General features: G+C 35.9%; 2 protein-coding genes across 16 annotated transcripts in view; both read left to right on the forward strand.

Annotated features, from left to right (window-relative positions):
• The window catches only part of LOC306884038 (pleckstrin homology domain-containing family A member 7-like), a 117,452-nt gene extending 115,395 nt beyond the window's left edge, over window positions 1-2,057 (forward strand). For all 8 annotated transcript variants that reach the window (XM_079439666.1, XM_079439667.1, XM_079439668.1 and 5 more), the window contains one exon: window positions 1,137-2,057. In XM_079439666.1, coding sequence (XP_079295792.1) covers window positions 1,137-1,159 — 23 coding nt within the window. In that variant the 3' untranslated portion in view covers window positions 1,160-2,057. The remainder of the gene's footprint in view (window positions 1-1,136) is intronic.
• Window positions 2,058-11,764: 9,707 nt separating this feature from the next.
• LOC306884472 (transcription factor SOX-6-like) overlaps window positions 11,765-16,127 on the forward strand; it is a 157,786-nt gene continuing 153,423 nt past the window's right edge. Inside the window, exons 1-3 of one of the 8 annotated variants that reach the window (XM_079440357.1) lie at window positions 12,570-13,145; window positions 14,003-14,116; window positions 14,699-14,815. The gene's annotated coding sequence lies outside the window, so the exon portion shown is untranslated. Of the gene's footprint in view, window positions 13,146-14,002; window positions 14,117-14,698; window positions 14,816-16,127 lie in introns of those variants that run through there. The other 7 variants (XM_079440355.1, XM_079440360.1, XM_079440356.1 and 4 more) reach the window with 7 other exon arrangements.

The raw sequence follows: 16,127 nt of genomic DNA on the forward strand, positions 1-16,127 counted from the left end.
ACCATTTGCTTTGTCATCTGTAATCTGCAAAGAGCTTTAGTGTTTTGATGTCTGTGACTGACTGAAATAAACAGCAGAATGACTGTCAGGGTTTTGTGGGAAAAAAAAGGAAAAACACTTCGTCTTTGGACACTTTATATGTGTGTGCATAGCTATTTTAGTGCAGTTCATGAAAGAGCATGACCTCCACCTGCATTGTGTGTTCTGCTTCTCAGCATGCCCCAAATCAGTGAACTGTCATGATTTCCCATTTGATACATGCTAATTATGAGCTATTATATGCAGTTATGAGGCACTGTCCACAAATACGGTACACTTTTGGGTCCCATTCGGTCTTAAAAGCACAAATCTTGCTAGAAAAAAAACTAAATCATTAGCATTTTAAACTATATTCAGACATGTCCCAGATATCACAAATAATTAAATTGAATAGAAAATGAAACACCTCATTAACAACATTTAGTTTGACCCACTGAGGTAAAAAAAAAAAAAAATCTTTTAAAGATCTTCTGCCATGTTTTGTATCGTACTCTGTTGGACATTGACGTGATTATATTATACTATACGAAAGATTTGAGTCAATGCATAACTTTACATTTGACATGTTTATTAGCCAATCCATTTAATCACTGAATGTCTGACTGGCCGTGTTATTCTGCTGTTTCAGCACAATTTGTATGAAAGTGAGCCGCATGCAGCATGTGTCATGCACATGCATGTGTTAAAGTGTGTTTAACTCGGCTGTTTCTCTATGTAACATGCTGCACAGAGAGAAGGAGGGTGGAGAGTGTTTACCTGTCTACTATTTAGTAAGGTAATTCTTGGGTTATAAAAACATTTTGGCAGTTGAGTTGAAGAGACTACACTGGGTAAAAAAAGTGGTGTTGAAACAATTTTGCTATTACATTGCTTGTAAATTTCACAAATAATTACAAAGAAGTATATAACATTAAATTAAATGAGAAATTGTCTTTAAAATCTTGCAGTGTAGGTACTTGCACCATATGGGTTTTAATGAACCTTTTTTCAGTTTTAGCACTGAAGAATCTATTACTTTAGTGCACTCTTATGTGTATTGTATTGTTTTGCTTTATTTCTTCACATTTCACATCTCTCGCTCTTTATCTCTTTTCCAGCCAAAGCTGTGTCTGGATATTGAGGTGCTGTCACATTCTGAAAACAACACTAGTGGTGGACAAACTTAAACTCGGCTTATCGAATCACATCGCTCACATTTAGAGATGACGTTAGCGCACTTTTGGACTCACATGGGAACTCACTTCTGAAATGCATTTTTGTAGAGCTATTCTTTGATATGGACTTCTTGCTGTGGAAACTGCAGTGCATATGCTGTATAAAATCTAACCATGATAACCCATATATAGAGAGCCATTTTATATACATTACTGCACTTTTAATATGCACCGCATTGTAGAGAACATTCAGAACTCATGTTTTACTTCTCAAGGCAAGACAGATGTTTGGATGGAGTTCAGTTTGAAAACAACGGTAACGTAATGGCTAAAAAACGTATTATACACGTGTAACGCATTATGAACATGAAGGGTACAAAAATGTCATGTCGATTGTATTTTGTCAATTCAGATGATATTCTTACACCAAATCACTTGAAATATTTTTATGTATCAAGCACTGCCAGTTTCCAGTTAGCTTGCCAAATGCATTTTATTTTTGTTGACAAGTTAAGGAAAAAATAACATGAAATAATATTTTCAGACAGGATTTGTTGGGGAGGGAAATACCACATACTTTTTTAAAGAAACTGTAAATATTAAAGATATTAACACGCTTTTTGTATTTTATTCTGTTTGTGTTCTCAAAGAATGAAGGAAAGAGAGAAAAGAATTTCAAGTTTTTCAGCTTCGGAAGAAAAATGATGTCAAATAAAGATTTATGCAATGATTTGGATGTTTTACATTTGCATCGCATTATAAGCAGTCGTCAACTTCAGTCTCACAAAGTAAATCGAAATTACACGTTTTGTGAATATTTTCTGATCTCACCTTGTGTTTTATTCCTTCCATACATATTCGGTTAAAAGAATAAGAATAAAAGAATAAAATATAAGGACATGAAGAGAGAACCTCATTTCGAAATTCCTCTTCCACGTATTTTCTGTAACAACTTCTTATTTTTTATATAGAACAAAGGTTTTTGCCCATAAATGTGATATGTGCTCTTTCATTGCTTCAAGGATGTCCTTTAATTTTTTTTATCTGCATTTAATGTATGTCTACACACACACACACACACACACACACTCATACATATACAAACATGTGTGTGTGTGTGTGTGTATATATACATACATACATACATACATATATATATATATATATATATATATATATATATATATATATATATATATATTAAATGCTGACCAAAAAAGTACATATAAGAATGCTTTTTTTTCTCAACTCCACATTTTGCTGACTGATTCAATGGCACTTTTGTTTATCTGTTAGTGAGTCGGTACGAAAACCACAGCAATTAAAAAGCGTCCTTTACATGACCGTGATTATCATTGTACCTGCAAAGGACATTTCCTAAGACGCTCTTGATTGGACTTTTTTAAGTCGTAGCGTGAGTGGGTCTGCACGGCTGTTAGGATACTTTGTGTTGCAGCCCTCAAGTGAGATCTTTATCTGTAATTGGATAGTAATTACAGTCTCTCCACTGCTGTATCTTGTTCTTTGAAAGCACCTGTGAAGACATGCTGCTCCTCCCATAGCTCCACAGCAGGAGCTGCCACATCTCACTGCATCTGATTAGAAGAAGTGAGAGGTGGGCTATACTGTGTGTGTGTGTGTGTGTGCGTGCATTAGCGAGCCTGGTGGGCATGAGTTTGATCACATCCGCTTTTCTGCTTATTTTGCAATAAGCAGGCTTTTTTTCCTCCTCCAGCAGAAATCCACCCAAGACCATCCACGGAGAATTGTGGCATTTCCATTTATTGATGTTTGGCTGCTATTTCATATACATTTGTTATTCCGCACTCTGGATTTCAAAGAGAATAAGAAAAAACCCATTATGCAAATTCTGTCCTGTTCTGTTAAATGCACTGAATGTCTCAGGCACTAATGCGGCACAAAATATTTCACCCTCATTCAAAGAAGTTTAAAGACACAAATGTATGTACGCCTACAACTGTATTTAGACGCTTTGTCGTCCAAGGCTTCTGCGACATTGAGTGTTTGAAAAACATTTCACCTTTGTTCAATCCAATTCATTTGAGTATCTACTGCGTTATTCCATATCAAAGTTGTGGTGCGTCACAGGTCCCATTGTGTCCGCGATGCAATTCAGTTCTTGGATGAATACATGGTTATTTAGCATAAAATAGAAGTTCCTTGGAAATGCAGAAGGAATGCTGTATTTAAAGTTGAATACTATAAATGTCCTTCATTTGAATTAATGAATGATAGATTGAAGAGATTGGAGGGGGAAAAATATTGCTCTTTATTCACCGCCCAACCAAATGTGATAACTCTCAGGAGGATTGTGGGGATTTTCAGCAATAATGTCCATGGCAAGAGCTGTAGTCTATGCCAAGAATCTTTTACAAATATGCAGTTGAGTATAAACTATTTGTCAATATTGACATGAATCTGGGTGGTGTTCTCTCCACAGGACTACTCCAAATGCTCTCTGGTGAATTGGAGGCGACTGTTTACTAAATGTCTAGAAGTGACTGAATTAATTAGCGTAAAACTGTGTGCAGCATTTCTTCACGAGTCTCCATAAATTTGTCAAAACATGATGTGTTTTGGAGTGGCTCAAATGATTCCAATCTGTAAATGGCCACCTGTTTCAAAGTGAAATCTGAGTGGCCGGAACGATGTTGAACTATTCCGACCTTGTCTTAGGAATGAAAGCTATGTTGACCCTGGAGTTTGACAGCTTGACAAAAAGCTCTGTTCTTTGCTTTCTTGAATCTCCAGTCGCAGAGAGAAAACTGCTGCTCGGGTGTGGAATAAACAGAGATAAAACAGTGCACAAAGAAAGCTAAAGAGCATTTAGCAATGAAACACAACAGATGGCCCCTGTAAGGTCAAAGGCACAATACAATCCATGAACCAAATGTGTGGACGCAACCATGCTGTTAAGTTTGCACAAAATTAGGCCTGGTTTTGCAGTACTCTGATGTTGCATTTTGGCAACATGACAAAATTTGGCTCATTGTGATAAAATGCAATATGCAATTCAAGAGTCTTTTTTTTTTATCAGGAGAATCCATAAAAATGCTAGAAGCCTATTAGATGTTTTAGAAATGATCACATTTGTTTCTAAAATAAAGATATTATATATCATAAACAGATTATAATTATGTATTAAATTTAGATTTAGGCATAGTTATTGATTTTCCAGTAAAATATATACAATTATTTAAAAAAGTTATATTAATAATTAAAGAAGTACCAACATATATATACTTCCACTGAAAAATTTGGGGTTAGTAAGATGTTTTAAAAGAAGTCTTTTACTCACCAAGACAATATTTATTACAATTTAAAATAACTGTTTTGTATTTGATAATGCAAGCAATTTCTGTGATGGCAAGCTGAATTTTCAGCAGTCATTACTCCGCTTTTCAGTATCACATGTTCCTTCAGAAATCATTCTAATATACTGATTTGATGCTCAGGTGACATTTCTTATGACTGCTGAAAACAGTTGTGCTGCTTAATATTAGACAATTAGTAATACTGTGGAATGGGTCACACTGTAGCCAAACCTGTATGGATGCCTAGGAGCATACTGAGTTGGACAAGCTGCCACATTAGACATCCAAGGTGAGTAGCATATGCCCGCTAATGATTTCCATGCACCTGTTCTTCACTCAATCATTTTCTTTCCCTTACTCTTAGACGTAACTGCAATATCCATTATGTGCACCCAACAAATCAGCTATGAAATCACAAATTCACTCCTTTCTGGATCCAGCCACGTCTCTTTGGGCGCTAATAATTCAAAGGCACACAATTACTGTGTTTTAAGACTTTGTGTTGTCTCGACATGGCATTCCCAACACTGCAGGGATTCTCATAATGCCTACATCTGACTTATGCATTCACCTAAGGGAGGCTGAGATTCTAATACAAAAGGTACTTTGAATCCAAAATGGTATCTTATGCTCTTTTATCACCATTGATTTACTATCTATATTTTTGGAGAGAGATGCTGAATAATTGAGGAGGTCGGCTCAACATCATTCAGTGTTCTTTTATACACATTTCTGCATATCTAACAGAAGAATAGATAAAACTAGATCTAACAAAGATTTATCCACGCTCTAAAATGTCAAGCCGGCTTTGTTTGTTCTCGACAACAATAAAGATGTTAATATTCACCGAGACTAACGTCTTGGCTTTCTGATTCAAACAAGCGAACAAGATGAGAGAGAAAACGCAATCTTTCCAGACAAATGATTACTCCTGCATGTGTAAAAAGTGCTGTGCGCAACAAAGCAATGAGACATTTTTCCTAAATGCCCAGCATTTACAATACCTACAGTGAATTGGGCTTTTTGTAAACATAAATGAGGTAAATGTCCATGGGCTTTTCAGTTGATCCAACAGTTCTTTTAACTTCAGGAAGCCTTTTTGCTGCACCTCTCACATCAAATTAAAGCAAAGCACTGTCTCAAGGCAGAAAAACACAACACTTCGGCTTCATTTTCTTGCTGTGTTTGCGAAACCTGCCAATTAATCATTGATGAAACCATTTAATGAGGCTCACCTAAAGCTTCTAGTGTTCTGCACCAGCTCTGCGCTACACGTTTCTTAAGGGGGTTTTCAGATGGGATGGGAAGTTCATGTGCATATTTACCCCCTCCATTAACAAAGACTCCGGGTTGCTGTATTGAAAGTTGTCTTCCAGGGTCAATATTAAAAGCCTTTGCTTTTAAAGTTAACTTCAGTTTCAAAAAGCACAATTAAGAATCAGTAGTCTAATTTGACCAGAAATGTTCTGTTATTGCTGTGTTTGAACCTTGAATCTGCATTTGTCAGATCAGAAACAGGGCAAATTGATTTGTCCCAATGTAAAACTTGGACGAAGTCTTGCACCATTGGTGTTTGATCAAAGTCAGATCAAATTCGAAACTCTCTACAGGGGATCCGGGACTCAGTCATTTAGATTTGCATTTATGTAGATTTACACTAATTGGAAAGAACATATTCATAAACCATCCTAGAGTAAAGAAGCCGAAGCCCTCAGTCATGATGCAATTAAGAGCATGTAGCTTTCTTAAACATTTAATCAATCAACTGTTCCTTGTTAACTTAAAAGGAAATATAAATGATAAAACTAATAAAAACTCTGATGAAACGTAGAGTGACAAGTGATATTTAGGTCAGCAAATGAGAACAGAGCGTCCCACTTTGCAGATCCAAATGGGACCGGGGTGATTTGCATGTATGCAAACGAGGCATGTTTTAATTACATAACTTTACTGTAAAAGTATTTTGGAGTATGTGGAAGATAGAGCGCTTTGTCCTCTAACTCAAAGTCACAAAACCGATTTATGTTTGACCTTGTGGAGCATGCTTGATTTATAATGACCGCTTTCACAACACTCTTCTGCCATTATTCTCTCGTTTTGTAACCTTAGAAAAAGATTGTGCTTACAGAACAAAACACAGATCGTTAGAGTCTTTTTTTTTAAGGGCAATCAAATGTTTGAAAAATCTTGTGAATGTCCTTTACTTACTTCTCACCAAACATCATAGGTTTTACAACTCATGCATTACAAACTACAAGAAACACTTTCTATCTTAAAAAAGCAATAGCTGTAATACACACTTTTTGTTCATTTTATGAGTGATCATTCAAGACAAGTGTGTGTGTGTGTGTACAACAATGTTACAGTGTTTGCTTTTTTCATAAGACCCCCTCCCCCATAAACTAAAATAAAGTCATTGGGGTCCAGTGTTGTTTAGAGCCTATTTAATTTGTAATATAGAAAAACAATAGGGCACTGTGTTAAATGTAATTAATGTGCTGTTTTCATTTGAAGGAATTTTCAGTATTTTTTATAGGGGTTCTACCTGTATTTTGAAATAAAATGAATGGATAATGTTCAGGAAATCTGCCAGTATCTGTTATTTTACAGATTTATTTCTTACAGCGAAACCGCACAGTATATTGTCTTTTGTGTTTCACAGAAGAGAGTCATACAGTTTTCAAATGACTTGAGAGTGAGTAATGATTTCAGAATTTGTATTTTGGTGTGAACTAACTATTAAAGGTAATTGTTCTGATCTTTAGATTTGGAGATGCGAGATAATGATTCGGTGGACCATTTAACAACAAAGAGTTTGGAACCTTAATGTATTAATATTGAAGATCGTTATTAGGTTATCTAGAAAAAATCCTATGCACATGTCTGCTCTACAATACTTATGTATTTAATTAAAATGCTCATAAACTCTTCAAAAGGTAATAATGGATTGGGTTTTCCAACCACTGACATTTAAAATACCTCATCCTGTGTTTCCTGCCACATAATGGTTTGCAGTTTGTCATTTTCTCTTTTTTTACACAGACCCTGAGTGATGCTGAAACCCTCTGGACTATACAACAGTGCTGTTTCGTGCATGGTTTAAAAAGATGATGTTTTGGAGAATATTCAGCCGGTGTCAAATCTCATGGAGCAACACAGACACGGTTCTGTAGATTTCAGCTAAAAATGTATCGCTCATTAATTAAACACATCAGACGTATTTCCATGGCTCCTGCAGATATGGAAATGTCTGAAATGAGATTTTAATAGAGACCTCTCGTACGCACATCCTCTGTGAGGCATTTGAAACTACCAGACAAATATATTTGTGAAGTGTTGTTTGCAAGTTCTCAAGTAATCACAGCAAATCATATGGCAGCCTCCATATTTCCTTTGACAGAAGAGTGCGGCCTAATTAAACATGCAGATCTGGAGAAGAACACATGTTAATTTAATGTAACAAAAATGTTGATTTTCATGCAGGCCTTTTTAAAATATTAATAGGCTAGGCTTGAATTTCATGATGCATCAAAGCATTTCATCATATGCTAATGTGATGAATACTGCCTCTTTCTCTAACGAGCCGGACAGAACATTGGTCCAGACCAGACCTACAGGCTTGAACCTGCTCTCTCACACCCGCGAACTGCTTAGTTACACACTCATAGTTCAGAAAAGACCTTGTGATTTTTTGATTTTGTCAAAGGGACTGCAAAAAACGACTTATACATTTGTTCGGAGCTAATTGGTTAAGACCTAAACACTATTAGAGAGACGGAAATGAATCATGTCCTTGTTAAAAACCTGTAAGTATTTGAGTGACTGTTTTGCACAGTCAAGGCCAAACTACATCAGAAGCAATAACCAAGGATTACATAAAACAAACTTACAATTTATTCATGAATAGAATTTGGTTTAAAATAAGTTTTATTAAAGCTTTCTAATACGTTTGGTGGTCTTTTACACATTGACTCTATTAGATTTGCAGTTTGGAGAAACTCATTATTCTGAATTTCTCTTTTAATTAAGACTTACTGGTACAGTAGTTCCTCTACTGAATAAGGTGACTAGCAGCCACTTGCGTTTTTCATTAGCATTTTCATAACTCGTTAAAAAATAAACGCGTAAAGTAATAATTAAAATAGTTATGCTTAAGAATCTTGCTGAAGCTGAACCGTAACCGATAAGTTAAAATGAAAAAACAAGGGTTGATTTAAAAACACACTCTGCTCGACAAAATCACTGCCTCCAGAGATGCAATTCCTCGAGTAATCGATGGGTGGCGCATTAGTCCTGTACATCGGTGAGCGGCGTCTACCTGACACTGTACCTGCCTTCTGCAGGAGTCATTATTCAGCACAGCGCTGTGCGTAAAAAGTAAGGCGTTCATTTCAGTACCTAATATTCGCAAAAAATTACACCAAAATACATTTTAAAATTGAATGATTAATAATTGCTACCTGATATTGGCTAAATGTCTGTGAGGGTCTCTCAAAACCGTTTGAGCTATATACTTAGACAGTGAAACTCCTAAAAATGCTGTCTAGTGAGGCGGTCCACTAGGTTTTGATACACAACACATTTGAGACACAAATGTGTTTAGCTTCAGGGAAACACTTGTTTTAAAAGACTGTTGGCTGTTTTTTTAATTTAATTTTTTATTTTATGAAGTGTTTTGCGCGATGGCATTTTGAATGTGCCTAGTTACATTTCTCAGCTCTTGTGAGAACATCGACATTTTACGTCTTTGAACCAGTCATAAAATGTGTCTGCACCTTTATATATTAATCTGAAATTTCGAGTTTAGTATTTAAAAGTAGGCTAATAATTATCACTGTTTGAAAATGGGGCGTTTGAAGACTTTTGACTCGGACATTGTTTTACAGTTTTTGGCAAATACTTTCGGTGTCAGCTGGAACAGGCTGTAGAAAAGAAAAGTTTCAGTGCATGGCGTTATAGCCTTGAAGGCAATGCTTTGTTTGAATAATTAATCTTCTCTTTGGTGTATCTGGGGATGAAGATGTGATGCGTGGATAGGATTTTTCTCAGGAAAAAAGGGAATGTGAAAATGAAAGACAGACAAGAGCCAGAACAGATGTGGTTAGATGTTGTGAAAGGATATCTATTCTGGCCTGCCCTCTACATCCTTAATCCTCTCTCTCTCTCTCTCTCTCTCTCTCACACACACACACACACTCTTCCTCCCTCTCTCTCTCCACCTCTCTTTAGCCCTGTGTGACTCTTCAGTTAACAAACAGCATTTTCTTCTGCATCTGCCCTTATCATTGTAAGTACAACATCGTATTGTGAATCTATTGTTTTCTTTCGTATTGATATTTTAAGCAAAAAAATAAAAATAAATAAACATGAATTTAAAATAGGATGCACGCAGTTATATTTTAAAAACGCGACCGCTCACGATTAGCCTATAAATAGGTGCGATTATTTACTTTTATTTTTAACTACTGACTATTTACTGCCTGTCATTGTATGTATCGAACCGGACTGTATTTATAGTTTACAATCTCTGCATATGTCTGTCATTGTTGTATTTTATTTTATTTTTTTATTCATTGTCTGTGTTACCTGCATTCCTAAAGTGCGCTGTACATGTAAATACCCAACTCATCTGACCTGAATTGTGACAGTTTTAAAAGCGAGCAGTTTCTTCACAACTTAATCAAATATAATTATATAGTGGATCGTGGAGAGGAATGTCTCCGTATGTGGGGATTTTGTTCATGCACTTTATTGGTAACTTCTTAAATATTTATATACTAGTGTAAAGGAAACCATTTTACAGTTTAAAACAGATCAAACTCTATGTTAAATATATGTAAAAAAAAAAAAAAATATATATATATATATATATATATTACACGAGTAAATCAAGTTAAGATACTGTGAAACATCTGTGAACATCTCAAAATCTTCTACCTGAATTCGAATACTGTGATTGAATCCATGCTTGTCTCCCTGAAATGAATTGGTAGTACAATTTAAATGTTGTGTAAAAAATCTTTATTTTTATTTTTGAATTTATGAGACAATGTAATTATTTCCTAGTAGTTCCAGGGAATCACACAAATGTGAAGGTGTTAGGATGCCCAGTCTCTGTAATTCATCAATATATCGATCAAATAATTGTCTATAATAGGCTAGCTGAAACATTCTTCCAAACATGGTGCTGTTTCAACAGACAGGAATCTTCTACATTCGGTTTTGTAGAATGACCTGAGATGGCCTTTGGTTGTTGGCACAAGACTAACTTCAATAATTGTTGCAGGTGTCATACATTGTTTTACAGTCTTTTAGGACGAAGGCGCGTTGGATAAACAGACGCAGCAATCATTCTTTTAGCGAAACTACATTAACCATTTTTCATTTTAATAACAATGTAAACTTCTGTGTGAGGGACATTACGATTTTCCATCTGCAGTTAGGATTGGTTTAGCTAGGTAACTTCAAATTCACTCAAAGTGCTCGTATAGGGCAATTTCTCATCAGCAGACCAAGTGAAGTTTATACATCAGTTTTTCTATAGGCTACATCAGTATTTTTATTTTTTAAATAATACTACTGACTGTTTTTTTTACATCCTATAGGCTACCCTACTCTTACTAAAAAAGAAAGAGGTTTGCCGTCGCTTAAACTTTGTTCGACGTGTTTATCCACAAAAGTAGAGTAACGCAACGGAGGAAAAATCCCCATCTATACATTTTCACCTTCTTATGTCCATGTTTATGTCCCAAATTTATTGATAGGCTTCCTGAGCAGCTTCAGTTTAATTCAGTAGGCTATGATACAATTAGCAGAGTTCTTTAAAAAAAAAAAAAAAAAAAAAAAAATAAGATCTTTACCTGATCAGCACTATGAACTGTTTTAAATGCAATTAGGCATTTAAACAAACAAAAAAAAAATCAACAACATAACTTTAAAAAAAATGGCGCGTGAATGTTCGCAAGTAGCCTATTAGTGTTTTAATTTTACATAATTTTACATAAAATATATATTTAAAAAATAATTATTGATACTTTATTTTATATATTCATATAGCCTACTATATATATAACTCAAATGTGGTTCCTGATATTTGAAAATGTATCACCTGAGCTCCGACTTTTTTCCTTCTCACAATCTTCACTATTCTACCCCACCCCGTTAAAGACTCATTCTCTCTCTCTCTCTCTCTCTCTCTCTCTCTCTCTCATGTGTTGTCTGGGAGGGGAGCCCTGCCTCTTTCCTCAGATCAATGCCCTGGCCACTCACTTTCTGATGTTGCACGACGGGAAATGCTTTGAATACTTGCGACATGGCCGCTTGCATTGATTGCCAAGATTGACAGCGGTAACCTTCGTCTTGTGTCGCTTCTGTTTTAGAGTAGAGAGGAAAAACGCGATAAATATACTTATAACTGCTCTCAGCAGTTTTGACAGTTCAACTTCATACAGCCAAAGCGGGATTCCCTCCACGGTCAGTGGAAGCGATACACTTCAGTTTTTTTATTTCTCTGCTACTACACACCAGTGTACATTTATTTGAACCTGCTTTAATACCAATAACGGGATACGGCGAGGACGAGCGCTTGTTTTGGTCCCCTGCTCACATCAAGGTAAACTTTTATCATTGGTAACCTGTCCGTGATTTCATGCGTCGTCTTTTTTGTTACGTTTATAGTAATTTTGCGTCGTAACACTGCAGCTGCTGCATTGATACATTCAGGTTTTCATTAAAGAAGCTTTACAGGATATGTCCAAACTATTTGAAACGTTTGGCTTGTCCAGGATTGATATTTGTTTTGACGGTAATTTTCAGCGAAGAGTGACGCGTGATACTGCGTACACCGATGCGACGAGGAGCGATTAGGAGCTTTTATCTTCGCAAAAAACTGCAAAAATCTCGACGACTAAAAGAAGAAAAGTTAAACAGACATGATCTAAGTGGTTCTTGTATGTTATCCCATCCGTTATAATGTTTTGTCTGCACTTCATTGTCCGCTCTTGAACTATTGTAGTGTAGCTTGCTCACAAACGCACGCGCCGAACGGAAACAATCACGCGCGCATGTCTGATTAGGCTACTAACAGTGTCTGTATGATTATTACTCCGGATGCGGTACTATTTAATTAGTTTTATTTCTGAGTAATAGATAGCCCGTAGTTGTCACCCGGACGGCGGATAAGTTCCCTGCACAGGAGGTCATTTCACTTTTGTCCACAAAGCGGTACTATTCGTTGACAATAACGCGAGAAGCGCTGCTATAGGTACAGTTCTGGCAAGAATCCGGGTCGAAGTCGTTTTAAGTTTTTGTTTTATAAAAATGGATACGCTTTGTGTATTTAAGATCGGATACATCTCCTGTCCGTAAGATAGGAAATTTAAAGAAAACTAGTTTGAAGGTAAAACTGTTCTTTCGCAAGCATGGGAATTGTTTCTCAACTTTCGCTCGAGGTCAGGCATATTGACCTTTGAAGAATGCATAAGCCATAAATTCAAATGAAGTACGCATCCAAAGCGGATCCATTTAGAGACAATAAGCAACTTGGAAAAGCAGACTCCTTTCAGTCTCCCAGTTTGAAAAAGACGGTGCTTTGAAACACACTGCATTCAGACTGAAAGTAAGTGAACTCTGGAAAGTGTTAGCCTAGGTGATTACTTATTTTAACAGAATGTGTAAAATGTTATTTTTGAGCGATTTAGGCACTTATTAAAAATATCTGCCGTTTGTTTACTTATTTGTCGTTTTTATTTTTAAAACCAAGAGGATAGGCGAAAAAACTTTAAACAGCTAAATTAGAGAGTTGTTTAAAATGACATCCACAGTGAATTTCTATTCAAAATAATTTCAGCAAAATCACGTAACGTTTATTTTCCATTATATGCTAATTAATCTTTGAATTAGTGTTTATCCTTTTTCTGCCATTGTTTTGTGCTCCATGATGCTTTTGAGGTTTCCAGAAACAGTGCGATGAGGTAGGCTATTGAGAGGACAAATGGAGCGCAATGTGTGTGAACTCAGTCTGTGGGACACAGATATCCCATCATCTCATGGGTGTTTCCCAAAAGTAGACCCTCATAGACACAGATAAGTTCTTTTCGACTGCTGCACGAGACGCGATAATATTTTAATGCGGAACATAACAGCACGCCGACGTATGACGGAACTGAAAGGCTTTAAAAAAAAATCCTGAAGCACCTCAGACACGTCAAACTGGACATTTAAAATATTGCAAAAATTAAAACACGTGCATTACTTATTGTTAAACAATTTTCCGGCGCTATAAAGCCAAACACTCTCCTCCTTTTTTGCTTTTTAAACTTCAGAGCAGAAACACAAAAGCTTTGTTGTTCTCGCGCAGGGACGCAACCTGACACCTTAATTAAACACAGCTTAACTTTGCTAGTTTTTCTCTCCTGAAATTGTGTCCAGTCTGTAAGAATAACCGGGTGTCTAATAATACATTCTTGTCTTAAGTGAGAGGGGGCTGTCTGAAAAACAATCCCCTTGGCTTGTCCCTCTGTTGGGGTGAAGTTGAGCCCGTAATGGCATTTTGTTTTGAGCAGTTGCTGTTAGCTGTTCCCTCATAAGGTAAGATGGCACTAGAGTCCAATGGAACATTTATAATTAGACTGCCAGTTCAGCACATTGTCCTGATTGCCATTCAGGGATATGCTGCACTCAATAGAGATATACTTATTCACTGCCTTTGAGAAAGGGTGTCTTGCCTAACCTTACCTTGCGTTTATTTACTTATTCTAAAGTCATGCATTGAAAAGACAAACCATGATCACGTTTAATTCATCAACATTTAAAACTCAATTAAACGTGTTATTTGCAAATACAATATTAAAGGTATGAACTTATCAAAATCCATTCTCTTTTATTATTAACGCTCCACAAATGTATGCATCCGTGTAAATTTGTATTTTTGGTTCAAACTTCACGGCTCGCTGTTTAAAGTTTAAACGCTGTTTTCATTCAACCCTTTTTTGCATGCACATGCTGGATTTTCTCGAATGCTTTTTTTTTTATGTAGCCAGAAATTAAGTATGAATGAAGGTTTATGTACAGTTTCATAACGATATCACAGACAAACGCAGTTTCATTTTCCCTGGGAATGAAGCCGTTTGAGATAATGACGATCTCTGTTGTTGTTGTTTTTTTTTTCAGGACTTTCTGTCCGTGGATTTGGGGAGGAACTTGTGGTTTTGTGCAAGCAAAGAGCATTTCCTAACAGGATCCGGCGAGCAGATACCGACAGATCGCAGACGAACGCTTATGGTGCCAGTAAGTTCAGAGATTTGGACCGTATTCTGTTCTGCGTTGCCTCGCTTGAATTTGAATAGATCTTGACAGCTGGAATATGTATTTTAACACACGAACTGTGTGAAGTTGGGTTGTATTTTGATGTTTTAACAACTTATTCTTATACCTCATCCAGATTAATTTAAATTTTAGATTATCTACAGTGCTGATAGTTCTTCTTATTAATTGAAGCATTGAATCTATTTATCTCTAAATCTAAATAGTTCAAAACTGTTGCAGAGTCAGTATGAGACTTTAAGCAGTGACTGAGTGGTTGTAATTTGCATTTAATTTAATCTTTAAATGCATGCTGGTTTTTTTTTTTTGCTGAAACATTTTTCCCTCAAGAAATATGTTTTGTGGGTTATTCAAAAACATTTTTTTATTTGGTACTCATAGTATTATTAGTATTAATTAATTAGATAAATCATATTTTTTTGAATTAGAGAATAGCTTTTCTCTGCTTGCAGTTTATCGTAAGTTCAGCTGCATATGTGTATCTCTGTTATGAAGGGACTTGTGATTGCTTCTTTGGAAACATTAATTGCAAACTGGCATCAGTCGAATGCATTATCAGTCCTAAAATCTGGACAGTAAATTAACTTTGAATAATTCTCTTTCATGTGCCACAGTCTGTTGTTTCCAGAGGTTGTCTGCCATATGTTTTAGTACTCAGATTTCTCTACCAGCAATTTTGTGTTTTTATCTGTTTTCAATGGTTTTAAACAGATCTGGCATTTATTTATTTTTTATTGCAAAGGTTTATTATTTACAGTTTTGATGACCTAATTTGACTTTACTTATCGTCTCTTACTTTAGTACAGCAATCTTTAATGTTTAAATGATGTTTATACATCTTAAGTGGATGTATATCTTGAAAATACAGTGAGAGAAGTAAGTGTAGCGAATTTTTATTTTTTGGAGCTCAAGCAGTTTATTCACAAACAATCACGTTGTTATCAGACACAATTTTACATTTCAAAATAATGTTTCATCTTATTAATTTATAATACTCTAGATTTTAGTTTTTGTAATGTAGCAGTGCGTAAGCCAGTATTATATTTAGTATTTAGTGGAAAGGAGCATGTTGAGGGTAGTGGAAGATGCTCAGGTGTAAAGCCTGTCTGTCTATGTCTTGTATTGGAGGGGTTAGAACAGTGCCAGCAGAATCCTAATGATAAACAACACTGGAGGTAAACAACAGCAGGCCTGGTAAAGGTAAGCAGCACGCCAGCCGTAGGGGAGGAATGCATGAGGAGGAAATGTGGCAGCACATGTTGTGACATCTGTCTTT

The sequence above is a fragment of the Barbus barbus genome (assembly GCF_936440315.1).
Source record: "Barbus barbus genome assembly, chromosome: 1".
NCBI classification, from domain to species: domain Eukaryota; kingdom Metazoa; phylum Chordata; class Actinopteri; order Cypriniformes; family Cyprinidae; genus Barbus; species Barbus barbus.